This window comes from Dipodomys merriami, unplaced genomic scaffold, assembly GCF_024711535.1.
Source record: "Dipodomys merriami isolate MVZ:Mamm:240054 unplaced genomic scaffold, mDipMer1.0.p SCAF_8, whole genome shotgun sequence".
NCBI classification, from domain to species: Eukaryota; Metazoa; Chordata; class Mammalia; order Rodentia; family Heteromyidae; genus Dipodomys; species Dipodomys merriami.
This window is the reverse complement of record NW_027206401.1, coordinates 32136630-32163891: the sequence shown is the minus strand read 5'-3', so window position 1 is coordinate 32163891 and position 27262 is coordinate 32136630. Positions and strand designations below refer to the sequence as shown.

At 38.8% G+C, this 27262-nt stretch overlaps 1 protein-coding gene across 1 annotated transcript in view; it reads left to right on the top strand.

The window, feature by feature from the left end:
• The first annotated feature begins 1325 nt into the window (after positions 1–1325).
• The window catches only part of LOC138818976 (uncharacterized), a 147308-nt gene continuing 121371 nt past the window's right edge, over positions 1326–27262 (top strand). Inside the window, exons 1-9 of the mRNA XM_070010136.1 lie at positions 1326–2712; positions 11919–12083; positions 16319–16391; positions 16635–16745; positions 19867–19980; positions 20729–20923; positions 22010–22163; positions 23513–23670; positions 26973–27125. Coding sequence (XP_069866237.1) covers positions 11938–12083; positions 16319–16391; positions 16635–16745; positions 19867–19980; positions 20729–20923; positions 22010–22163; positions 23513–23670; positions 26973–27125 — 1104 coding nt within the window. The 5' untranslated portion in view covers positions 1326–2712; positions 11919–11937. The remainder of the gene's footprint in view (positions 2713–11918; positions 12084–16318; positions 16392–16634; positions 16746–19866; positions 19981–20728; positions 20924–22009; positions 22164–23512; positions 23671–26972; positions 27126–27262) is intronic.

Sequence of the window (27262 nt, the reverse complement as noted above, 5' to 3'; positions counted from 1 at the left end):
AAGGTTTTAGTATTGTGAAAAGTTTTAGTTCATCAATTGTCAATATTAGCTTTGCTGGACACCCTAGTTTAGCTTGGCAATTGTCAGTCAGAGCTTGAATTATACCACTCCAGGCTCTCCTTGCATTCAGAGTTTGTGTCAAAAAATCTGCAGTAATTCTAATCTTTCCATTGTAATAAAGTTCCTTCTTTGATTTTGCTGCATTTAAGATGAATTCTTTGTTTTTTAAGTCTGAAGTTTTCACAACAGTATGTTTAGAAGTATTTCTTCTTGGATCCTGTCTGCTAGGAGTTCTGTATACCTCTGTTGGGTGAGTGAGATTCTGGGGAAGTTTTCTGTTATTTTGTTATAAAGGTTTTCAGTGCCTTTGGTTTTGAATTCTTCTCCCACATCTCTCTCCATTGTGCATAGATTTTGATCTTTTTGCCATTTTTTGCTAATACTAGAATGTCCCTTTGATATGTTCTGAGTGTTTTTTCATGTCTTTTTGTTCTAATTCCTCTACTTTATCCTCAACTCCTGATGTCCTGTTTTCTACTCCATTTATTCTATTGTCTATGCTTTCAACTATGCTTTGCAATAGGGAGATCTAGCCTTTCATGTTTCCAAGTTCTTGTCATTTCTCATGGTTTTTCAACTTGTTAATTTTGTCTTTCATTTCCTTCATTAAATTGTGCAAAGTGTCTGTCTTCTTGATATCAACTCAGATGTCCTGCGATTTCTTCATCATTTCCTCTCTGAATTCTTGTATTTGTGGGTGTGTCCTTTTATTTCATCAGCCATTTTTCTCACTATCGCTTTAATGGTTCTTTTGTTCTCCCTCTTCACTCTTAGAGAGTACTCCCCTGAGTTGTTAGTTTTTGAGAGTGGTATTCTTCCTGCTTGTTCATGAATTTATCATCTTTCACAGTGATTTATATATCTGGGTTCAAGGTTTGTAGAGGACGTTAAGATTGGACATTATGTTCAGTGGTAATGGGCTGTAGCTTTCTTATGGGCACTTTGCCTTTGGTGTCCCTCAGAGATTCATGGGAAGGCTTTTGGGTTCAGCTGAGTGTAATCTCTGCCACTGTATCCAGTGGTGTCCTGTGCTGGGATGCACAGATGATCTTTTACTCCTGGTTATGCACAAACCAAAGCTGTGTCCTATTAAAGGATGTTCAGACAAGTTTCTGGGGCTGAGGGCTGGGCATAGACCCCTGGCTCTGTGGGTTTTTGCACTGCATAGGGGAAAGCATAGTCAGCTAGGCGCAGACCCCAAGTGCTAAGGGTGGGGCATCCTATATAGGAATGCTCCAGAGGGTTTTGGGGGCTGTCTGGATACAACCCTCACTCTGTGCAGGAGGAACTTCACATAGGAGTGCATGTACAGGCTGTTGGGTCCAGGTGGATGCAGACTCCTACCACCCCCACCCCAGTCCAGCTGTAAGTACCTGGCAGTACTAATCTGGAAATGTAATTTTGGGCTTTTGGGCCTGGCTAGTCAGACCCCTGGAACTGTGCTCCACCTGCTGTGCCCTACTCAGGATACACAGACAGACGAGGTTGGGTACAATGGGGGTGGAGTGGGGTACAGCAAGAGTTTCTCTTGGAGACAAGAGGTGTGAGGTTTTTAGAGGCCTTGCTATGTCTGGTGGCTGGCATGAGAGGTCCCACAGAGGCTGTTCCCAGGGTTAGAGGACCCACTGAAACTGAGACTATTTGAAAAATACCTTAAAGTATATTTTAAGTTATTTTAGAAATGCTTGCATAGTTGCATTAAGAATTGAGTGTTTTGCATAAAATTAATATAGTATACTAGAAAAAGACTTTGGCATGAGGAGACAGGAGTCCAAATTCTGACGCTAGTGTTCAGTAGCTTGTACAAGCCAAATAACTTTGCAGAGCCTTAATTTCTCTGTAAAATAGGGATTATACTAATCCTACCTCACAGAGTTGTCCTGAGGAATAAAGGAAGTAAGTTCCATGTTTCTTAAATAAATAGCAACTAGCAAAAGAGTTGACATTTAGTAAAAACTTGATGAATGTTTGATTCTGAGGGGCCAAATAAAAGAAAAAAACGTTTTTGAACGTGTTTGCATGAGTTGAAGTCTAAAAGCAAAACCCCGAATATAAGTAACTAAGTGGGAATGTGCTCTTTCTCTCTTACTCTGTCTTCTCTCTTTTCTCTGTGCCTGAAGGGAAATTACTTTGGCTCCTTTCCAATCCCAGGTTTCTAAAGAGAGAGGTAAACACACACACATACACACACACACACACACACAGTCAAACCATAGTTTAGAAGCACATGACACACAGCAGCTTGGTATGTAGTTTGTTTTGGTTGTTGAGGTGACATTTATTACTACTAGGAGTTGGTAATGGCTTCTTGTTGCTCCATCACAGCTACTGAACTAAAATCAAATGTTTGCTCATGAGTGCCTGTTAGTTAGGGCCACTGCTTCTTCAGTAGGTGGAGCAAAGGCTTTCTTTCCTGGATAGGCCATATATGGTCAGTGTACAAGAGTTGCTGTAGCAACTCACAGCTGGGCTCTGCCGAGCAGAAATGGGCCATGATTTCATTGATTTTGTTCACCTAAGTGAAAAACAGAGTTGTTTGGGTTTTGTTTAATTAGAAAAGGGGAAAAATGGATTTGGAACTTTCTAGCAAAGGCAGGTCTCAACTTTGATGAAACTGTGAAACCAGAAAGTTCAAGTGTTTTGAAACAGCAGGTACTGTAACTATTCTAATACTAGAATGGGAGTTGGAATTTTGAATCAACTATCTTTGGATAGATCATTGGTAATGCAATACTTTTTGTTACAGTCTAGCTAAAGTTAACAATATTACAAAGAAATGCTGTTTTCAACAGTGTAAGATAAATGTGGCAGATATTTGATGTATAAAGTAAGCTAACTGCTTAGGATGTTTACTTGAAAAATACTGGTGTATGGGTATAGGTGGGAGGGTTTTGTTGACCCAAAGCCTCATGCATGCTAGGCAACTGCCCTTCTGCTGAACTATATCCCCAAGCCCTTAAATTTATTTTTGAGATTTTTATGGTTTTACTCAAAAAGTGTAATTCTAATTATAAAATAGTAATTGTTTTAGATATGTTCTCACTATATAGCCCAGGTTGGTCTCAAACTTACAACCCTCTTCCCTCAACCTCCCAGGTGATATAATAACTGGTGTGTGCCACCATAGTTTAGATAGTAGTTCTCATTAGTCCATAACAAAATACAAAAACTTAAATAAAAAATTTTCTGTTATGAAAAATCAATTTAAGGGGGGAAAGGGTAATCAGTTACACTCGGTAGAAGGAGTATGTGTTATGGCCCAAAATGCACCAGCTGCTATTGTTGGTGCAGAGTAAATAATGAGCCTCCTAATGGGCTTTCTGGAACTCTAGTCAGGTGTTACTAAAGCAGTAACACTGGGAACATTTAATTGTATGTGAAATTCAGATAAGTACAGCTGACTACTAGACATATGACAAGAAAAACCTCTCTACTGCATAATAGCATCTGTGAGATAAAAAAGCTCTTTGCAGGTACCATTGCACCTTTTAATTAAAGTGAGGTGAGAATAAATACAAAATAATATTGACTATCACTCATCTGAAAATACATTTATGTCTTGGTAAATAGATCTAGTTTGCGTCTGAGCTTAGTTTCTTCATAACCTATCTACTTATTTCAGTGAAACTTTCAGTTCTCTTTTTGTTTTTTATCATATAAGGAAAATAGAAAAATTATGAAGTTAAAGCTTTAAAATAATGTCTGAGCTAGATGTAGTGGCTCAAGTGTCTAATCTCAGAAGCTACAGCAGGAAGATCTATGGTTCAAAGCCACCCTGGGCATGTACATGGCAAGATACTTCTGAATAATAAGAAGAAGGAAGAAGATATCTAGGCCAAAGTTTGTTTTCTATCTATAGTTTGTTTACTTAAAGAATTGGGTTTATGGGCTGGGAAGTTGGCTCAGTGGTAGAGTGCTTGCCTTGCATGCCTGAGGCCCTGGATTCGATTCCTCAATACCACATAAGCAAAAAAAAAAAAAAAAAAAGCCAGAAGTGGTGCTGTGGCACAAGTGGTAGAGCGCTAGCCTTGAGCTGAAGAGCTGAGGGACAGCGCCCAGGCCCAGAGTTCAGGCCCCACGACCGGACCCAAAAAAAAAAAAAAAAAAAGAATTGGGTTTATTTTTTAACAGTCTCATGGAGAATATTCTTATTGGTATATACTCTATGATAAGATCCTATAAGATGTCAAAGGCAATCATTAGAATAACAAACTAGCAACCTTGGGCTGTGGGTGTGGCTTTCTTGCATAGGATGAATGATGCCCTGTGTTCAGTCCCCAATACCACAAAATAAGTTACCACAACATTAAAAAAAATTCATGGGTGTATATACCAGTGTGTAACTGTTGTACAATTTTAGTAGAAAATAGAGAACTAACTGATCCATCTGTGACAGTATAAAACTTGCTCATAAGCAGAGAAACAATCTGGTTCATACTTTGAGGGGAGTTAGGCTCCAGGGCATCATAAGTTATTTATCAAAGGGCAGATTTAAAATGTTCTATGAATGTTGTAATCAGCTTTCTATAAAAATATTTTAAGAGAAAGGTGAATTATTGGCTATATTCTGCCTAGATTTTTCCATGGCTTTGTTCATTCTTTAGTTCTCAACTTACTATTAAGCACTCCTTAGCTGGTACCAGTAGTTCAAGTCTAATTCCAGATATTTGCGAGGCTAAGATTAGGAATATTGTATTGAAGGCCAACCCTGGCATGCAAGACCCCTTCTAGATAGCTGGTTACAGTGGTGTGTGTCTGTTATCCCAGCTGTGGGGGAGGCTGTGATCAGGAGGAAAGTACACAAAACTCTGTCTCAATGGAAAGTATGTGGATGTAGTGGCACAGGCCTGTCATCCCAGCCATGATGGAAAGCCTAAAATTTCAGTAAAACCATATTTAGCCATTTGCCTGAGCAGGAAGTGAGGTCCCTTCTCAAAAATAACCCATGCCAGAAATGGCTGGATACATTGCTCAGCAGTAGAGCATCTATCTAGCAAGCAAAAGGCCCTGAGTTCAAACCCAATACTGAAAAAAAAAATCAAAAACAAAAAGCACTCCTTTACCTCTCCTCACCCAAATGCTTCCTTCCAAATCTGACATAGCCATCTCTTCCAGGTATTTGTACTTAGCACACTTTATTATTTGCTCTCCCAGTAGCCTGAATGCTTTGTGAAAGCAAGGTCCTTTCTTGCTCATCCCTGTAGCCCAAGCACCTAGTACAGTACTTGACCCAAATATAGCCTCAGTAAATACTTGTTTGATAATTACATGTATTATATAAAAATTACTGCCTTGGGCTAAGCTCCTGCATGGTATCCAAACAACATAGACTAAATATCAAAGCAGGAGTTATTCATACTATAAAATCATCAAACTAAGACATTATGAGAACTTTCAGGTAATAGGAAATGAAATAGACATGTTTTCCTAATGGACAATTCATGATAATAAAGTTCCCTTTGCTTTAATCCTTACCAAAGAAATAAATAAAATCTGATGTTAGCCAGTAGTCTATTGTTTTATTTGGCTTACGAGCAAAATAACTTGAGTTTTGTTTTGCTTTTTGTTTGTTTTTGTGGGATGGAATTGAAACCAGGGCCTCATACATACCAGGCAAGCACTCTACCACTGAGACACATTCCTAACATAAGGAGATTAACTTTGAAATGACCAGTCCACCTTTGGTTTCTGCTTTCTTTGTTCTTTTTCTCCTCTACTCTGTCAACTGGAATGCTTATTCTATTTCATGGAATAAAATGTTGCCCAACTCAAAAATCATAGAACCAATTAAGATCTTTAAATGTAATATGATCTGTTTTTCAACACATTTCATGGAAATATATTAATCTTAGGGTCTTATTGGCCTTGTCAGTACTGCTTTTCAAGCACCAGTTCAGCTGCTCTATTTTTTTTTCACCTCTGAAGCATGTATGACCTATTTTTACACAGCCACTGGTTAAGAATAGCCCAATATTATTTGTTTGGGACAGGGCAAGGATGACTTTCACAGACAACAGGCACTCAGAATGAATCTTTGACTTAATGATCTATTCTGAGGGAGAATTTCGAGATCCAAGAGTTTTTTAAGTTAGATATTGGTCTGTTTGATTTGTTCATGCAGCAAATGTTTACTGATCTCTATCAAGTATTCATCTCATGGTACTATGATAAATTCTATGAGAGACTGAAGGATAAATTAAGTATTCTTTCAGCTGTTTATAGTCTGTTAGGAGAGATAAGACATATATAAACATAATAAAATGGAAACCATAGGTGATATAAAAGGCATAATGACAACTACAAATATTCTAAAAATTTCTTGTCTACTACGTATTTGTACTTATCTGATGACAAAGTTCTTTGGAGTTGGTCTGTGTTTTCTGTGCACACACCCCCATCATGACATATAGTTTACAAATCTTTTTTGTCCAGTAACTATATTGATCTATTACTCTTCATTAGACTTGTTGACTGAAGATGCTGATTACATTTAGTAGATTCAAATGTATTCTATCCACAGCCAGGCCATTGCCAACATTATATTCAAAGGCATGAGAGAAAAGTAGGTATGACACAATGAGGGAAATGAGGGAGGAGGAGCTATATTAGATGATTTAGACTAAAACAGAAAATACACAAAAAAGTTATTCCAGAGACCTGTTATTGACTTGTACAGAATTATGCAAATGACCACTTTGCTCTGGGCTATGGTCAGACATAAGAAAGGAATTCTATAGAGGCAGGGAAAATGTAATTCATTATTTGAAATTCATTTGGGTCAAGATTATTCCCACTTATAAAATTTATTCACCACAACAAATTACTGCAGTTGTTTAAACTGTAAAAAGTGGGAGGTATTAGTTTATTAGAAGAGAGTTATGAAGTAAATTGACTTCCCAATCATAGCTAAAATAATATACCTCTGACCTGACTTGGTTAATTTGATAAAATGAATTTTAGACTTCGGAAATCCTTGGAAGTAGTTTTTTTTATTAGTTGATGTTCATGTACATTAAATTTAGGGTACTTCTTGGAAAAACCTATTATCAAAGTAGTACTGAATGTGAATAATTTCTTGCCTGAAATACAGGATTGATGTTTACAGGGCATTTATCCAAAATATTCTGGTTGAATTGCAAAGTATTTCACTTTTCATCACTGTATGTGTTATTTCAAACTTGAACCACATTAATACACAGGAAACCCACTTAAAATTTAAAACTCTCCTGAGAAGCCTTATGTCTTTTTAGTGTATCAGTTCTAGCAAGAAAATGTACCTTAAAATTTAATAACATGATTCATATTTTAAATATTGATGAATACATGAAAAATACTGTCTTAATTTTTCCAAAAATGAACCAAGCTACAAATTTAAACCTCAGAACTCTAATACCACAGTTAAGGTTAGGAAGGTTGAATTTTAATTTAATCTCAGAAAGAACTGGTCTTTCAAAAATTTGTTCTGTTATTATGTGTATATGTGGGGTGTGTGTGGGTGGGTGTGTGTTTGTGAGAGAAAGAGAAAGAAAAAGAGGGGAGTTTTGGAGGACACCTAAGATCCAAACCATAATAATACAGTACGAAATTTAAGCTATCATTTTAAAGAAAAGATAACAAAATCATGGCCAAGTGGTGTTTATTACAAAAACAAAATCTTGGATTAACCTTTGAAAATTTGTGAAATCCATCACAGTAATAATTCTGTGAGGAAGAACACAATTATTTTTGTATATGCAGGAAAAAAAACACTTGATGCAATTCAATGTTTTTTTAATTTTTTTGGGTCCAGTCGTGGGGCCTGAACTCGGCCTGTGCACTGTCCCTCAGCTCTTCAGCTCAAGGCTAGCACTCTACCTCTTGAGCCACAGTGTCACTTCTGGCTTTTTTTTCCTGCTTATGTGGTGCTGAGGACTCAAACCCAGAGCCTTAAGCATGCAAGGCAAGTGCTCTACCACTGAGCCACCTTCCCAGCCTGCAATTCAATTTTTTAAAGAAAAAATAATTTTCAAAAATTAGAAGTAGAAGCAGGTACTGAGTTGTTGGTAGCTCATACCTGTAATCCTAGCTAATCAGGCAGCTGGGGTCTGAAGATCCCAACTTGAAGCCAACCCAGGTTGACAAATCTGAGAGATTCTTTTCTCCAGTTAATCAGCAAAAAGCCAGTAATGGAGGTATGGCTCAAGTGATACAGCACCAGCCTTGAGTGAAAAAGCCAAGCAAGAACAAAAGACCCTGAGTTCTAGCCCCAGTACAAGAAGGAAGAGGAGGAGGAGAAAGAGGAAGAGGAAAAGAAGAACAAGAAGAAGGAGGAGGAGGAGGAAGAAGGGGAAGAAGAAAGAGGGCAAAAAAGAAAACTTCAATTTATGATATCCAATATACCTATCTACAGCCCCACTGAAGGCAACATTTCTGTTGCCTTCTCTGAACCATGCCTGGGAGATAACTTGGAAGGACCCTGAGTCCTTAAATGCCCGAGTAGCTGCCCTACTCCCCAGGACCATTTATAATAACACCATTACATTGGAGAAACTTAAAACGTTGTTGTTCTTTTAGCCACTGATGATTAGTTCCTTTTGTTAAAACAGCTTAACTGCATCCCTGTTGCTACAGAGCTGATAAGTAACTTGAGAGAGGAGAAAAATAAACTTGCAGAACATTAATTACAGTGATCAGACATCATAAATGTATAGATTAGGAGTTGTAAGAATAGCTATCTAGGCATGTCTTCATAAGCAAGGCTAAATGTCTCACAGTGACAGAGGCCGCCAGAGTGCTTATCAGTTAAATTCTGGTATTTGCTATAAAATAAAAATGGCTTTATTCAGTTGTCACATTATTAAATTTTAGGAATTTTAAAAACACTTGATCCTGCACTGGTTTATTTTTTTTAATAATCTTAATCCACTAACATTTACTATAATTACTGATGTATTTGAATTTATGTCAACCATATTTGAGAGACCATTTGAAGGTTCTAGCAGGGGAACATAGCTGAGTGATCTCCATGTCCAAAGAACCATGGAACAGTGAGGGAAGAGGGATACCCACTCCCAGCCAGCCAGATCAGCCAAATCACCCCTGGCAATGGGTGGGAATAACAAATGTCTCAACTGACCTTACATCTTAACATATTTCTTTGTTTCCTTTCCCTTCTCCACTCTTCTTGTTCTGCCTTTTATATACAAACCTTAACCCTCACTTCCACTTGCTTGAAAAGCTCTAGACTGTATTTTTCTCCTTCTAGTAATACATTTCCTGACAGGGCATCAAGTTATTCATTATTGCTCTTCTAAATATGTCTGTTTTCTCCACATCCACTCCTATTTTAGCTTCACTTCCCACCCACTGAACACTACAAAACTGCTCAAACTCACCATAGTACTTTTATCTTAGAGTGAAAATTTTACTTTAACACATAAAACATTTTTATAATCAATAGTAAACATATATACCTTTTTTTTTAGTTGGTTGTAGGGCTTAAACTCTGGGCCTGGAAGCTGTCCCTGAGTTCCTCAGCTCAAGGCTAGCACTCTACTACTTGAGCCACAGCACCACTTCTGGCTTTTTCTGTTTACATAGTGCTGAGGAATTGAACCCAGGGCCTCTTACATGCGAGGCAAGAACTCTCCCACTGAACTACCTTCCCAGCCCCATATATATATATATATATATACCTTAAAAAAACACTACTGAAGTTTCTGAGACTGAAGTTAGACCCATTGGTTGTTCTAACACACAGTAGGTACTCAATAAATATAATCCTATTTCCCCACCCCTAACACACAAGTAAACTATTTGTCTCAGCAGCCCTTCTCGCCTCTTGAGTTAGATCTATTTCAGTACAGTTGTCAAGAGCAACTTGTCTTTTTCTGTTCACTGTACTTGACTACATAGCAGAAGAAACGATTCAGGATTAAGTGTTCCTAATTCTGAGCTGTGAAATGTTGAAAGTGATGGGGAAGGAAAGGCAGAATGTGGTTCCTCAGGGAGAAGAACCAGCCAGTCTGTTGCTGCCTTTCTTGGCTGCTAGTTGGAATTCAGCCATAGGGGCAGCTGTTTAACTGTTTGCCCAACTGGAAAGAACACTGCCAAGTAACAAATATCTTTCATAACAACATTTGACTTTGGCTAAGAACAATAATAGTGAAATTTATTAAGCTCCAGAAGTGCCAAATGTGGCAGATTTATTACTCGGCAGGTTCTCAACCTAGTCTGCACATAGATGATCATTATCATTTGTAATATTTATTTAAAAGAATAAATGGGCTTCCCAAGGAAGTTTGTACAAAACACAGCTACAACTTAATTATTTCTTTGGGGGGGGGGGGGGGAGGTCCGGTCATGGGGCCTGAACTCTGGGCCTGGGCGCTGTTCCTCAGCTCTTCAGCTCAAGGCTAGTGCTCTATCACTTGAGCCACAGCACCACTTCCGGCTTTTTTCTTTGCTTATGTGGTGCTAAGGAATGGAACCCAGGGCCTCATGCATGCAAGGCAAGCGCTCTGCCACTGAGCCATCTTCCCAGCCCTAATTATTCCTTAAAAAGGTAGAGGATTAGCTTGAGAAAAGGAAGTGTCTCTGAGAGGAACAATGAAAACCCAGAAATGTCAGGGGCAGAAAATGTTTATGTATTTTAAATTTCTGCAATAGTAAGAGTGACATATCTCCTATTTTTCCAGGAAAATGCAGGCAGCAGAAACAGGTGCTAAACCTCCTGCAACTAAACTCATGGGTGCCAGCACTCATAGGCTATACTGGCACTCTATGTTGTTAAATAGAATATAGATGCAAAGTACTTAATAATTGTGTTGAATTGACTGTGAACCAGATGTAGGAGATATATGTAGGAAATTACCAACTATTTTTACTTAGTGTTAAAAATGAGTGTGTGGAATGTAGGCAGTCAAAATTGCACACACTATTAAATAAGCATAATTAAAAATTTTATTGTGAAGGTGTTATACAGAGGGATTACAGTTACATGTCAGGTAACAAGTACATTTCTTTTGAACCGTGTCACCCTCCCGTGTCATCTCCCAGTTTTTCTCCTCCCGACCCTTCTGAATTAGTATAATTTTCTTCCAAGTTTGCATGTAAATTTATTGTAAAGGTGATGTACAGAGGGATTATAGTTACATGTCAGGTAACAAGTACATTTCTTTTGAACTCTGTCACCCTCTCTGTCATCTTCTCCCAGTTTTTCTCCTCCTGACCCTTCTGAATTAGTATAATTTTCTTCCAAGTCTGCATGTAAATTTATTGTAAAGGTGATGTACAGAGGGATTATAGTTACATGTCAGGTAACAAGTACATTTCTTTTGAACTCTGTCACCCTCTCTATCATCTTCTCCCAGTTTTTCTCTTCCCAACCCTTCTGAATTAGTATAATTTTCTTCCAAGTCTGAATGTACATGGGTTATGATCATGTTAAAACACTCCATCCCTACTCTAGGGTGTATGAAGAGATCCTGAACACAGTGGTGTTTGTCCCCTGAAGTCAGCAATAACTGCCAGTCAGCATTCAGTGTATGATCTGTACAATCAATTGGGAAGACAGAAGGAACAAGAAGTTTGTACTCTTATTTAATAACCCCCCAACACCAGTCGAAGCTGGGACAGGGACATTTTTTGAAGATGAAGCAGGCTGCACAAAGGCACCATCAATATGTATTCTAACCTACTTTTCTTCTACTCTTTACCCAGTGATAATTAAAACTGTTTAATTTGGCTGTTCCTTTAAGTTACAAAATCATACATTTCCACAAAGTTGATGAGATTTCTCTTGGGAAAAGATAAAAGTCTCACATCCCAAGTAAAAGTCTCCAAGGAAGTTAATCACAAGCTTTGTGTTCTTTTTCAAGGATAAGGACAAAACAGCCAATGCTCATCATGGATAAAGTTTATAAAATCACTTCCACAGAAAGGACCCGGCTGTTAGAGAGAGAGCTGGCTATACAATTGAGTGAGCTGAGGTCTGAGATAGAAGAACAGAGGGTCCTTCCAGGAATGGCTCACCAAGCTTACAGGTAAGGAGCGACAGTGAGAAGCCATGGTCTTCCACAGCTTCACCACCCACTCACCCCATGATTTCCTTCAGGCCTCTTCTGTTTTTACATGGACAATTGACATTGTCTCCAGTTCAGAAAAACAGTATACAACAGCTCTTTGAGGATCTTCTTTCTCCCATCCAAGTACTAATTAGGCCCAATCTCACTTAGCTTCCAAGATCAGAAGAGATCAAGTACATTTAGGGTTTTAGGGCCACAAACCAGGTGCCTTTCCCAATCTGAATATGCCTCTAAGATAATCCTGTGCTTCTAGACACATGAAGAATTGAGGCAATGTCTTACTAAAGAAAGTGGACAGAACGCTTTTACATAATATACTTTAAAAAAAGGAGATCTCATTTTACTACTCTGTGTGTGTTGTAATTTCATGTTTGTTTTAAAAATAGTGTGGAAAAAGGTATCACAAACTGTTAATAGGACCTTACTTTTTGGAAGTAGAATTAGAAAAGTAAAATAATAAGAGATATAAAGTTTTAAGTTTTATATTCTGGTTCTTCCTAGCAGTTTTCCTATGAACAATATTGCCATTATTATTATTATTATTATTATTATTATTATTATTATTATTATTATTAATGTACTAGAGTTTAAACTCAGAACCTCTCACCCTCTTGCTCACTCTGATGGTACTCTACCACTTGATTCATGGAGCTAACATGGCTTTTGCTCGTTATCTTAGAGCTGGAGTCTCATGGACTTTTCTACCTGGGCTGGCTTTGAATCATTATTATCTTCTAATCTTAGACCTTGTAATATTTAATTCAATTTGAACTTAAAGTTTTGATGAGATATTTAAAAACTGAAATAATGACTTCTGGGCAAGGAAGTTCTACTAAGAGCTCATTAGTAGGTAAATACTGCATTCATCACTACCAAGTTCCTAGAGTCAGGGTAGCCAGTTCAGCCCCTAAATGAGTTTCCTAACCCAGATCTTTGTGTCTTGACTTTTTGTTTCTTTCAAAATGAGAACACTGTTGGGCTAAGTAGACAAAATGGTGCTTGGGAAGGGTAAAGAGAGAAAATACGAGAAAGTTACAGTAACCAAGTGAATTTGTATTTTATTCCAAAGATAATTCTGAACATCTTGGGATGTTTTGTAATAAGTTTTAAAAACTATTGAAAATAGAACATGGGCTGAGTGATGAGATAGAAAGATCACGAAACTATGAAAGTCATAATTTCAACTTAGGTTTATTTGAAAAATGAACTTAAAAATGTCCTTTTCTTACTTCATAAGGTTGTAAGGATCAAATGATGTAATACATGTTAAAGCATTTTGAAAATTAGAAAATACTATGCAAAGACCAGCATTGATGTTATTGTAACTTACATGTCAAAGTGTCAAGACAACCGATACTTAATGTATATCAAAGAATATACATTATGATAATAAAAGCTTTAGGGGCTGGGGAGGTGGCTCAGTGGTAAAGTGCTTGCCTTGCATGCACGAGGCACTGAGTTTGATTCCTCAGCACCACATAAGCAGAAAAAGCTGGAAGTGGTGCTATGGCTCAAGTGATAGAGTGCTAGCCTTGAGCTGAAGAGCTGAAGGACCGTGCCCAGGCCCAGAGCTCAGGCCCCATGACCAACCAAAAAAAAAATTAAAAATAAATAAATAAAAGCTTTATACCTGGGTATGTGATGGTGCACTCTACTCTAATAATCCCAGCACTCAGGAATCCAAAGCAGAAAGATCTCCAATTCAAAGTCAATCTGGGCTATAGAGCAAGCTCCAGGTCACCCTAAGTTACATAGTGAAACCCCTTTTTGGAAGAGAAGGAAGGAAGGAAGGAAGGAAGGAAGGAAGGAAGGAAGGAAGGAAGGAAGGAAGGAAGGAAGGAAGGAAGGGAGGAAGGAAGGAAGGAAGGAAGGGAGGGGGGGAGGGAGGGAGGGAGGGAGGGAGGGAGGGAGGGAGGGAGGGAGGGAGGAAGGTTAGCTTCTGAAAGCTCTTTTATAACACATGCACATGACGGGACATCACAGATACTCTTATTTTAATCCTCCCTCAAAATGCTAAACACTGCAGCCACTTGGGATAATCCAAATTCCAACACTTAAGCACTTTCTGTTTGCCAAGTGCTTTGCTGGGTTCTAGAGTCCAAGGAAAACACAAATATTCACTATTCACTTCTGAAAATCACTTAAGCATGCTTATTCCCCATTAGACTAAAAAATCTTTCTTTCTTTCTTTCTTTCTTTCTTTCTTTCTTTCTTTCTTTCTTTCTTTCTTTCTTCCTTCCTTCCTTCCTTCCTTCCTTTCTTCCTCCCTCCCTCCCTCCCTCCCTCCCTCTCTCTCTTTCTCTTACCTTTCTTTTTTCTTTCTTTGCTATGGTTACAGATTTATAACACTTGCTGAATGAATAAGTGAATGGGTGTATGTCATGTGAGTCATGCTTGCTGAACATCCAAGTGAACCCCTTCTTTGTGGGCTAAAGTACACATCACTTATGTTCACCAGCTTCTTTTAAGTCATTTATAGGTACTTGGAGGTTACTGAGAAGAAAGAGAGAGAGAAAGTTGAATGGCCAAGCCTGTGACCCTGCCCTGTCTCCCAGCCTGCCAAACTCAAGGAGACAAGAGCTCAAAGGAAATGTTATGCTTTCCTACCTGCCTACCTAATAGATGAGACTCTTTCTGGCTGGTTACTCCTTCTCTATCTCCATAAGGCTGCAGCTATGACGCAGTGTTATATCATGTATATATCTTTGTTTCACTGATGTTTTTACCTCCAAGGCCCTTCCTGGGCTTACCTCCTGCTTTTTACATATAAGCCAAGTAGTGAGGAAAGAGGTATGTGATGCATTCTGAGAGGAAATCTGACCAAGTGTCTAAAGGAATTGTTTAGGATTGTGTGGCTAAAGGATCTTCTAAAAATCTAGCGGTGTTTTTGTTTTTCTTTGTTTTTGTTTTTGCCATTACTGTTGATTTGTTTGGTTTTGCTTTTTGAGGTCTAGTTGTGGGGTCTTGTGCATGCTGAGCAAGTGTTCTAACTACTGAGCTACACTCCAGATTCCTAGAGCAATTTTAACTTTACCACTTGCTAGCAAGCATACAAACTCACAGTTTATTTTGTTTTGTTTTGTTTTGTTTTGCCAGTCATAGGGCTTGAACTCAGGGCTTGGGCACTGTCCCTGAGCTTCTTTTTGCTCAAGTTTAGCACTCTACCACTTCAGCCACAGAACCACTTCCAGCCTTTTCTGTGTATGTGGTACTGAGGAATCGAACTCAGGGCTTCATGCATGCTAGGCAAGCACTCCACCACTGAGCCACATTCCCAGCCTTCACAGCATATTTTAAAACATCTATGGGGACTGACAGGGTCATGTGAAAATGTTATCTAAATTTTACTACCTACACACTCCCCTTAAAAATTCTCTAGGCAGTCAACCTGTCACATGTGTTGGAGAACTTTGTTGTGACTCCTTTGCCATTGGCTGTCCAATCCCATCTTGAAAAGCTGACATCTGTGTTAGGGATGCTTTTCCTTGGGGCTCCCAACACTGCCAAATCTTGGTTTAGCTTAAGCCAAATGTGGAGAGCTGTCTTCTTCCTGGCCCAGAATTCCACCCCTTTCTGGGACCCCCATAGCTTGCTCTGGGGAATTTCAGCTTCCAGGGAGAACAAATATCTGGGCCTGGGAGGTTGCTAACACTTTCGTAACATACCTTCCTGCCAGGATTGTGGCAGAAACTTTGGTTCAAATAATTTTAAAGTATGTTCTATTTAATGTTTAAGAAACATTTTCACTCCCAGGTAACCCAGCAAGTAAAATTAAAAAAAATCTTGTCTAAATTACAAGATCCTAATTTTATATGGAAGGTGGGGGAGTGGGCAAGGTTTGATAAACCCAGAGAGATACAGTAATCAAAGGGAATACCAGTAGTGAACATAAAAGTCTTCACTTGTGGCCCTCTGTTTTCTGGAATAGGAAATGGTGAGATAAAGCAAAGTGGAAGGAAAGACTGTGTGAGGCAAAGAAGAGAGAAATTGGCAAACATCAGGTATATCAAAGAAAGATTCCAATTAAGACAGAACAGTAGGGTTTTTATATGGCCACAATACTCTAGTAGGATGTGATATATTTATTCAGAAATGAGAAGTTGGGAAGAGTCACACGTTAATCGAGCCTGACTATAATTTGGTTTTTATAGCTTTCTATAATTACAGCTTCTATTCCATCTGTCTTTCTGCAGCTCAGTTCCAATACCAAAGGATATTCCTTACTTTAGAAGAGAAAGGGAACTGACACTGAGGAAAATTTTACAGGTGAGAGAGCCAGCCATTTCAATTTTATTAACTTGGAAACTTCTAGCAAGAAAAGATTAATTTTACCTTTTTTTTGGTAGGCAGTTGATGTTATTAGCAGTGGATATGAGAACAAAGGATACAAACACCTTAATTCTAGATAACTGCAGGCTACGATTTCCTTGGAAAAACCTGAATTTGTGATATTTGAAATTTTATGGTTTCTTCATTTGTAATGTTAAAACTAGTTCTTTGTGTGTTTAGGTGCCCGAGTCGAAGCCGTTTGTAATTCAGGCAGATGTCATGCAGAGGGAGCTAGAGAGCTGCCTAAGAAGAGAGTACACCCCTGAAAACTTACCTTTGCTTTTGTTGCAGGTAAGAGTAATTGTGAAACTTGAATTTAATAGAAACCTGTAAAGAAGTTAGCCTCATGGTATATTCTCTGTCCAGGGTAAATTCTTTTATACATGAGTAGTGTGTAGAAACTGTGAATACTGTTCTTTATTAGAACTTTATCATAGTTTAAAATCACTGAACACTTGACTTTTTACTGGTATTATGTAGCACAACAATGTAGATGACAGTCCTGACCTTCCAAAGCTACTAGAGCATTTAAGGAAAGCAGTTCTGGGAATATTTTTAGGACAATAACTATAAACCAAATAGGTTTTTTAGGGCTGGGAAGGTGGCTTAGTGGTAGAGCGCTTGCCTTGCATGCATGAGGCCCTGGGTTCGATTCCTCAGCACCACACAAGCAAAAAAAAAAAGCCAGAAGTGGCGCTGTGGCTCAAGTGGTAGAGCGCTAGCCTTGAGCTGAAGAGCTGAGGGACAGAGCCCAGGCCCAGAGTTCAGGCCCCACAACCAGACCCCCCCCCAAAAATATAGGTTTTTAAAAATAGTATTATTGCTATATTACAGTAAAATTTCTTTTAAAAAATTACTTAGATATCTACCAATAAAGCAGTCAAGTAAAACAGTGAAAACAGTGCTGTACAGTTGGAATGGTAGAACACAAGCCAATGAGCAAAAGCATCAAGTACCAAGATCAAGCATCAATTTTGGCCCCCCACCCTCCAAAAAAACCCAAACAAAACAATGAAACTTCATATTCTATCTACCTTTAAACATATTTAAAGTAAAAATATTTTATGGAATATTAATTAAAATTTAATGTGTACTAGGGAGAGAAGTAGAGAGGGGGCGAGGGAGAAAAAGAGAAAGAAGTAGAGAATGGTCCAAAATGTATAGAATTACAATTATTATTTGGTGGTGGGATAATGAGTTTCCTCTTCCTACTTTTATATATTTTTCTAAAATGTATATAATCATATACTATTTCATTTTTAAAATTAAAAATAATTAAAATTCCTTGCTCCTGTTAAAACCATTTTGGAGTGTTTAGAATTATGGTGCTATCTCTCATCTGCCACACAAATTGGCTCTCTAACAACTAGTTAGCCATAAACTACTCCAAAGAAACAAAAGAAATTGAAATTCTATTTGCAAGTCAAATTTTTGCCATTGTCTTCATTTAGAATTCTCCCTCCCTATCATTTCTTTTCTGACATTTTTGTTTCTTTCTCTTTTTCTGGCATTTTTCATTCCTTTGTGTTTATCAGTGGTTCTCAGCAGAGAGACTGAGTGGAAAGATAGAATAGAGACATTGTTTCTAGGGGACACAGGACAGGATCTTTGTAGTTCTGGTCTCACAGTGTTTGTTGTTCTATAAAAAATATTTTCCTTTTATTTTAAAAAGCTATTTTTTGCTCAATACAGTATTGTGAGCGGGTATTTTTTCCCCCTTTCATTACTTTAAAGGTGCTTCTTCATTCTCTGGCTTGCAGACCTTCTATTCCTGAACATCTCTGACTATCTTTAAGCTATTCTCTTAATTATTTTGAGCTATATTGTTATGATGTATTATTTATACTGTTATTATAATGTACATTTGTTGGGGTCTTCTTTGTGATTCTTTGTTTGGATTTGGTTGAACTCTAGGACTATAGGTTTATTGTTTTGATTATGCTTTGAAACATTTCAATCATTATTTCTTCAGGTGATGGGAATTAGTGGTATAACTAAGCAGTATTTAGTATGCTCAAGGCCCTAATTTTGATCCCTAGCACTAAAACTTCATGTTTATTTATTTTTGTCTGAATCCTATTTCTTTGGTATGAAAAGACACACATATATATATTTGTGTGTATATGTATATATACATATATACACTTATGAATATATGTATGTATGAATATATAGATATATTTCTGTGCTATTCCAGGGGTTTGAAATCATGGCCTGAGCATTACTGTCCATAAATCTTTTTTGCTCAAAGCTATTGCTCTACCACTTGAAGCATAGCTTCACTTTCAGCTTTTTTCCTAGTAAATTGGAGCTTAGTTTCTCACAGACTTTCCTGTCCAGGATGGCTTTGAATGAGATCCTTAGTTCTCAGCCTCTTCAGTAGCTAGAATTACAGGCATGAGCCACCAGCACCTGGCTTTTATTTCAACTTTTAATATAAAATTTTAAGCTCAATCCCTGAGCCCCTTCAGATCAAGGATAGCACACTACCACTTAAGCCATAGTACCACTTCCAGCCTTTTCTGTTTATGTGGTTCTGAGGAATTGAACCCAGGGCCTTATGCATGTGAGGCAAGCACTCTACCACTCAGCCATCTTCCCAGCCCCGACTTCTCATTTCTGTATTTTAAATCTTTCCTCTAGGGCTAGGAAAGTGGCTTAGTGGTACCTAGCATGCATGAAGTCCTGGGTTCGATTCCTCAACACCACATAAAAGGCCAGAAGTGGTACTGCAGCTCAAGTGGTTGAGTGCTAGCTTTCAGCACAAAAGCTCAGGGACAGTGCCCAGGCCCTAAGTTCAAGCCCCAGGACTGGCAAAGAAAAAAACTTTGCTCTAGGCTACAGAAACAACAAAGCTTTTCTCCAAAAAGACTGTTCCCCAAATCTGTAGCCCCTAAGAGTTATACTCCTCCATACTCATTAAGGGTGTTAATGTCTAGAGACTGCTTCAGTTTGTCTGCTTCCCTGTGTTGTCTGAGAACACTGTTCCTGAAACAACACTAAAGCTGGGCTGGGTGCTGCTGGCCCATACCTGTAATCCTGGCTACTTAGGCTGAAATGTTTCAAAGCCAGCCCTGGCAGAAAACTCCATGATTCTTACCTCCAATAAATGACAGCCTTTTATATCATGAAAAAAAAATGTAAGCTCAACGTTTGACAATTTGATAGATCTTAATTTTACTGCTAAAAGCTGTTCAGTAACTAACAATCAAGTTTACAATATTACATGGCCAGAGAACATCAAGCTTTCAAAATATTTGACTTATTGATGGTGTTTTGAGCCAGAATTATTAATTTTATCCTCTTCATGTGGAAAATCACTTTTTTCCAGAAAGTATTTTCTTATTTCTAGTGTTCTTAAGTCTTCTTACCATAATTATATTCTAAATGCTTCTTTTTGTTGTTGTTAAAGTATTACACGGAGAGAAGTATGCAGCTGGTCCAGAGTAAATATTTACACGTGCTTAGGTGGAGGAGGTTTTGCCAGCACAGTAAGACCATGGAACAACTGTATCCTCTTTACAAGGTACGAAGCCCAGGAACAGAACCTGAGGCTAATTTTTTTTAATGAAACAAAATGATTAATAAGCTTGTTTTTGTTGTTTTGGTGTCACTGGGGTTTGAACTCAGGATCTTGCACTTTCTAGGCTGGTAAGACAGAAAACTACTTACCTGTTCTGCCAGTGTTCTTTTTTCTTTTTTCTTCTTTCTTTTTTTCCAATCCTAGAGCTTGAACTCAGGGCTTGGATGCTGTCTCTGAGCTTCTTTTTTTCAAGGCTTGCACTCTACTACTTGAGCCACAGCTCCACTTTTGCCTTTTTCTTTTGGTAGTCTATTGGAGATAAGAGTTTCACCAACTTTCCTGACCAGGCTGGCTTCAAACTATAATCCTCAGAGCTCAGCCCTAAGTAGCTAGGATTACAAGTGTGAGCCACTGGAACCGAGTGAAAGTTTCCTAATGAGATTTGAAGGAAGTTTTACATGATAGAACAAGGATTTTCCTTTATAGATTGGCCTTCTCTAATATAAACAGAAAAACTCAGAAGCTGACTCCAATTACTAAATGTCCTTAGACAAATGATTATATTTGGAGTATCTTTCCTTCAAAGTCCTAAAAATATGCCCTTGTTCATCAAATTGAGAATATGGAACTTCAGGATTCCACAAATCTACTATTTGGTTCTCCAACAGCAATACCCCATGCTTGGAAGTAAATGATACAGGGAATAAGTCTTGACAATAGTCAAGGTCTGTGTTGTATCTCTGTTAAACAGAAACAAGTCAGCTACATTCTTCAGGAATACAACGATGCAGTTCAGAGAGCAGAAAGATTATCTGTTGCTCGAGAAAACTTCCTTATGGGAAAAAACCACCCTCCTCATTTAGTGACGCAGGAAGATCTGACCATTTACACCAGGTGGCTAGTATGTCACCTACACTCCCTCAGGGCTATTCACCAGTACCTTCAAGTAAGTGAAATACAACTTATGTGCTGCTATGGTGCCCTCCAAGCTATGGCTAGCTATGTTGTTTTCTCACACTTGTTGCCTGGTTTTGGATTGCAACTGCCCTACAAACAATAGGATGTGTGGTTTGTTTTGTGATTTGTTCTACTTCATAGTCACTCTATAAGTTCTTGGTTCTTGTTTTCATTACCTTCAGGATTTATGCCCTTCAGTTTAGATCCACTTGTTTATTCAGCATTATCTAGTGATCTATGTCCTAAAGACTTGTCCTATGCCTAGCAGTGTCTTTGCTGCTAAGTAACTAGGTCTCAGGCTTCAGGAAAAGGGGCAAATAAATTTTATCTGCAATAAGATGCCATACCAAAAAGAAGACACTCAGGGAAGAACAGAATAATAGAGAGAGGCCCTAGTTCAGGGTTGGAGGATCATGAAAGAGTGACATGAAAGAGTAATACAATCATGTTTCTGTTTTTGGGGTCCGGTCGTGGGGCCTGAACTCTGGGCCTGGGCACTGTCCCTCAGCTCTTCAGCTCAAGGCTAGTGCTCTACCACTTGAGACACAGCGCCACTTCTGGCTTTTTTCTTTTTGCTTATGTGGTGCTGAGGAATCGAACCCAGGGCCTCATGCATGCAAAGCAAGCGCTCTACCACTGAGCCACTTTCCCAGCCCCTCATGTTTCTGTTTTAAGAGGTTATTCTTCATCTACCTAAATCTTTTCTCACTCCTTTTCCCTCCTGTCTCAGTGGCACTACTATTCCAGGGTTCTCCAAACCAGAAATCTGGCCATCACCTGACTTTATCCCCTTCCTACCTGCAGTGAGTCACATGCTGGTATAAACATCTGCATATAAATCTGGGTCCTCCTGTGAACTCCTGGAGGTGCTTTTGGTCTAATTCTTCTTCACATTCTTACATGACGTACAGTGCCTTGTCCATTTTGTGTTGAAGGCTCAGGTTACACAGAATTGATAAGAGCAGTAGATCTCCAAGCTTCAACCTTTATCAGTGGGCAGACCACTAAGGTTCCATTCCTTCCTTCCTCCTCTATGAGAATCAGGCTGATGTCATCAGGTTGTGTTCTTCTTTAGACCCTCCAGTACTTACCCATCTCTAAAGTGCTGAGTCTCTCTGACAACCAAATCCCTGAAGTTGAGCAGGAAAATGAGGATGTCTGTGTCAATGACAGAAGCCCCAACCTTCAGGATTCTGCACCTCTTGACCCTAAGGATGCCAATATTTCAGGTAAGAACTCCATTTCTTTCTGCTAAGCTAATATGGAGAAAAGAGGATTGTGATGTGGATGTGCTGTTTTGTCCTATGATCTTCTTGAAACTTTTCTACCTACCAAAAAGTTATACCTTGTCAATAAAGTATTAATTTAATACCATGTAAACTTAATATTACTATTTCCTGAAAAATATAACCACTTCCTTTAGATACTGTGCATGTATGTGTGTGTATATCCATCTGTGTGTGTGTGTGTGTCTCTGTGTGTGTGTGTGTGTGTGTGTGTGTGTGTGTGTGAGCCAGCACTGGAACGTAAACTTAGGACCTTGCACTCTTGCTTATCTTTACTGCTCAAAGCTAGTGCTCTACTACAGGAGCCAGAACTCCACTTCTGACTTTTTGCTGGTTAGTTGAAATAAGAATCTCTCAGATTTATTGGCTTTGAACCCTGATCCTTGGATCTCAGCCTCCTGAGTAGCTAGGAATACAGACATGTGCTACATATACAGGCTCCTTTAGACAATTTTAACTCCATCTTTAAAACTAGCAAATTAAGAATCTTTGGAAAAGACTTGAAGCCAGCAGTTCTAGTATCTTTCTACTGTGGCTTCATCTGGGACCATATTTATCTTCTTGAGTCTCAGTTTACTCATCTCCATAAAGAACCTTTCAGATTAAGTAATTTCTAAGTTTTCTTCCCGGGTTCTTGTTTTTGGTTTTCTCTTTTTGAAGACAAAGTCTCACTATGTATATCCCAGTTTGGGCTCAAACTCCCCATCCTCCTACCTCAGCCTTCTCAGTGCTAGATTTATAGGCATATGCTACCAGTTTTAATATCACACAATTCCAAAAGAATTTCCTCCTCAAAGCTAATTTCCTTTTAAAATCTGTTTATTGTCGCTTGGGATATGTACAGTGTTACAGGAGCTCAAGGTATGACCTTGTCACCTGGAGAGGCAGCCAACTTCAATTGGGGGGACCTAGGAAGGTTTCATGGAGGAGAGGAGTTGGCCAGGTGAAAGTAAGCTGAAGCTCTCACCATCTTTAACTTTGCTGGTTAATTTGTAAATAGTAGAATTCATGTACCAAAAAGGACTATGGGCAAGTCTGCTCTGTAGTAGGTCTGTTGTGTTTCTCTTGAAGGCTGCGGATAGTGAGGAGTCTTTGCACTCTCCGATAGAAAACACAGCCCCGAGGACTTGTTGCCATGTAGCTCAGACTATAAAGTAGTGGCCCAGAAGGCTGGATAACAATGGCTTCCATCACAGAAAAGGGTCTACCTCTAGCCATCTTAAAGGATACTCTGCCATCTTTCCCTATGGTGTTTATTGATATTCATGCTCTTAAATTTGGATTTTTTTCAGGTCCAAAGAAGACACATACTGCTTTCAATCTACCCCAGCACACAACAGACACTCAAGAACTAAAACCTCAACTGGGGCTTCTGCTCTCCCATTTCTGCATTCCATATGACCTGCAGGAGCTAAGGGACTCTGCTAAGGAAATGGAGCTTTATTCCTTGGTACTTGGTACACTCTTTCTTAATGCAAATACAAATGCACGTAAAAGAAAACACTAGCACTTGCCACCAAATTGCATATTTATTCTGCCAACATTTGTTCTGACAGTATTAAGATCAAACAGTATTAAATGACATCTAGATTAGCTGTTAGGAGCAACTTCATTTCCGTGAGAGTAATAGGACTCTCCAATAGTGAACCCAGAGGGATTGTGGGATTTGTTTTTCTGTAGAATTTAAAGAAGAGGGGAAGCTGGGGCGCAGGTGACTCGTGCCTTAAACCTAGCTACTCACAAGGCTGAGATCTAAGGATCGCGGTTCAAAGCCAGCCCTGGCAGGTAAGTCCGTGAGACTCTTATCTCCAATAAACCACTAGAGGAAGTGGCGCTGTGGCTCAAGAGATAGAGCGCTCACCTTGAGCTGAAGAACGCAGGGACAGTGCCCAAGCCCAGAGTTCAAGCCCCACAACCGACCAAAAAAAAAAAAAAAAAAAAGAAGAGGGGAGGATACAGTTTATAGGAAATGATACAAATGTAGCAAGATTTGACAAACTTTTATGACAGGGTTGTCCTGCTTTGAAAGCCCTCTGATTTTCAGAATGTGGTGCAATAGCTCTCCTGATTGCCAAAACATTTTACATTCAATCAAGCATACATTTTGTAGTGATGGTTAGTCATGAAATGTCTGCTAAAAACAATACTTCCTTAAGACAAAAACAAACAATACATTGTCAAACACTATGTTAAAATGTGTTGCAGAGGCTGGGAAGGTGGCTCAGTGGTAGAGCACTTGCTTTGCATGCATGAGGCCCTGGGTTTGATTCCTCAGCACCACATAAGCAAAAAAAGAAAAAAGCCGGAAGTGGTGCTGTGGATCAAGTGGTAGAGCACTAGCCTTGAGCTGAAGAGCTGAGGGACAGCACCCAGGCCCAGAGTTCAGGCCCCATGACCAGACCCCCCCCCAAAAAAATGTGTTGCAAAGGGAAAGTAAGACTGTGAGTAGAGAACTTTAAATTTAAAGTAACATATTTTCACCAAGAATTTCAACAACCAAGACATTTTGGTAGCTCTGGGTATCTATCAAGTCAAACTTTGCAGGTATGCTAATCCAAGCAGGCATAGATCTAATCTGAAAGTTTCTGAATGTTCTTTACCTAAGAAAAGCCACTATGTCCTCTATCAAAATGGTCTGACCTCAAAGCTCACTAGCCCATTGTTGTTTTTATCTTTCATTTTCTTCCTTTGTCTTTTAAGAGTTACAATAGGGAGCTTTAGCATTGAACTCTGACTTCTGATTTTTATACACGCATTATCTGAAATGTTCATTGTGTTCCTAAGATGATCAATAGCATTACAATATTACAATGTCACTTTCTTTCTCTCTCTCTCTCTCTCTCTCTCTCTCTCTCTCTCTCTCTCTCTCTCTCTCTCTCTCTCTCTCTCTCTCTCTCTTTCTTTCTCTCTTTGTGTGTGTATATTGTCTCTATATTTAGGCACTGTTTTTTCTAACACTTTGATACTCTAGAGCAGGTTCAGCCATCTCCAGTCTGCAACCACCACCTGTTTTTCCAAAATTAAATTTTATTAGAATACAACTGTCTTAAACTGCTTAAACTACTATGACAAAATACCATAAATTGGGTGGCTTTGTAATAATTTATTTCTTGAAAAGCTTCTGGAGGTTGAGAATTCCACAATCAAAGAAGGTTTGCTTTATGGCCTTCTTGTTATATCTTTACTTGGTAGAAGGGCAAGAGTCTCTCTGGGGCTTCTTTTACAGACCACAAATTCTATCTCTGAGAACTAAATACCTCCCAAAAGAAGCCCCATCTCCTAATACCATCTCCGCGGGCATTAGGATTTCAACACATGGGTTTTATGAAAACATAAATTCTCAGAGCATAGCATGAGCATGCTCATTCATTGATGTATTCTCAATGGCTGCCTTTACACTACAGTGGCAGTTGGAGTTGCTGCATTAGAGATTTTGTGGTCTATAAAGGGTAAAATATTTACTATCTCACTGTAAGTAGCTAAGTTTATAGCCCAGCCCTCATCCACCATGTCTCACTGGACTTCCTACCTTGGAGGATATGTTTTGAGCCTGTTCTGGGCAGTATGTTAACCACTAGCCACACACTATAATTTACACACTTGAAATGCAGCCAGTACAACTGTGAGAGTAAATTTTTGTGCTTTTTAATTTTAATTAATTCATAATTCAATATGAAATAGATACATGTAATTAAGGACATTAGACAGCATAGACTCAGAAGTTCCTGTGTTGTCTGGAAGGATTCTCAGCTCTGAAATTCCCAGAGGCCTTTGTTGAAGTCATACTGTGCTTAGTATTGTTGAGGTCTTGCTGCCTAGGTATGTGTATATTTACCATTTTAGTCATTTTAAGTATACAGTTCAGTTGCATAAAGAACACTGATATTACCCAGGCACCGGTGGCTCAAACCTGTAAGTCTAGCTACTTATGAGGCTGAGATTAGCGGATCAAAGTTTGAGATCAGCCCAGGCAGAAATGTTTGCTAGGCTCAGTCTCCATGCATATAGTCCAGCAACTATATGCATGGCTCAGGTCGTAGCGCACCAACATCAAATGTGTAAATCCCTGAATTCCAAACTCACAAAAGAAGAAATAAAATAAGAAAAAAAAGAGAAAGAATATTTCCATTGTTGTATAGCCATGACTATATAGTGAGGAAATCATGCTGCAGTATGGCCTTATACAATGATTGAGATGCCCAGTGGACTAGGCTCCCTATGGAGAAGGAAGGAGGAAATGGAAGTTCTATCACAGAAAACTCTGTGGCCTTAATCTGAAAGTGAACATGAAGGGAATGCAGCAAGGTACTAAAAAAGCTTTAACAAGGTCCTACATTCCAGACTCTTCTAGCAACATTCTAGTCAGGCTTCTGAGAGTAGATTTACTTAACCCTTAGTTTGTCTTGCTTATTTTGTGGTCAGAAAGTATGAATAGATTTCCAAAGATAGACAATTAACTTTTTACTTGTATTTAGACTTCAGCTGAGAATACCCATAAGTAACCATGTTAATATATTCCCAGTCTTCAAGCAGATCTTCAGAATAAGCAACACATGCAGTGAAGGTAATTTGCTGACTGAAAATATGAGCCACACAGGTCTGTCCAGTCCTATTACTCTCACAGAGTCCTGCTTTTTGACTTAGTTTGACTCCAGAGCTGTTGTAAAGGTAAACAGTAGCTGTTTTAGAAATCACCCGTGATCACTTTTTTTTTTTTGTGGGCTTTCCTTCTCTCTTCTTAATCTTGTTTAGGTTTCCCAGAAATTCCAAAGTATCTTTGTGGAACAACAAAAAATGCAAACATTTCCAGACTATGACGCTGGGATAGCCAAAGCAGAGAATTTGGGTTTGTCAAGACCTTCCATGGCCCTGAAAAAGAAAGCCAACTGGATTTCCTTTATAAAGGTAAGGGAGCTCTGGAGACAGTCACCTGGCAGTGATATTATCAGCATCACAGAAACTTCCCTCCTACCAGGCCAGTCAACCTGACAGTATCTGTCTATCTGTCCCTGTTATTTACTACTCAATGCTCTTAGCAAATC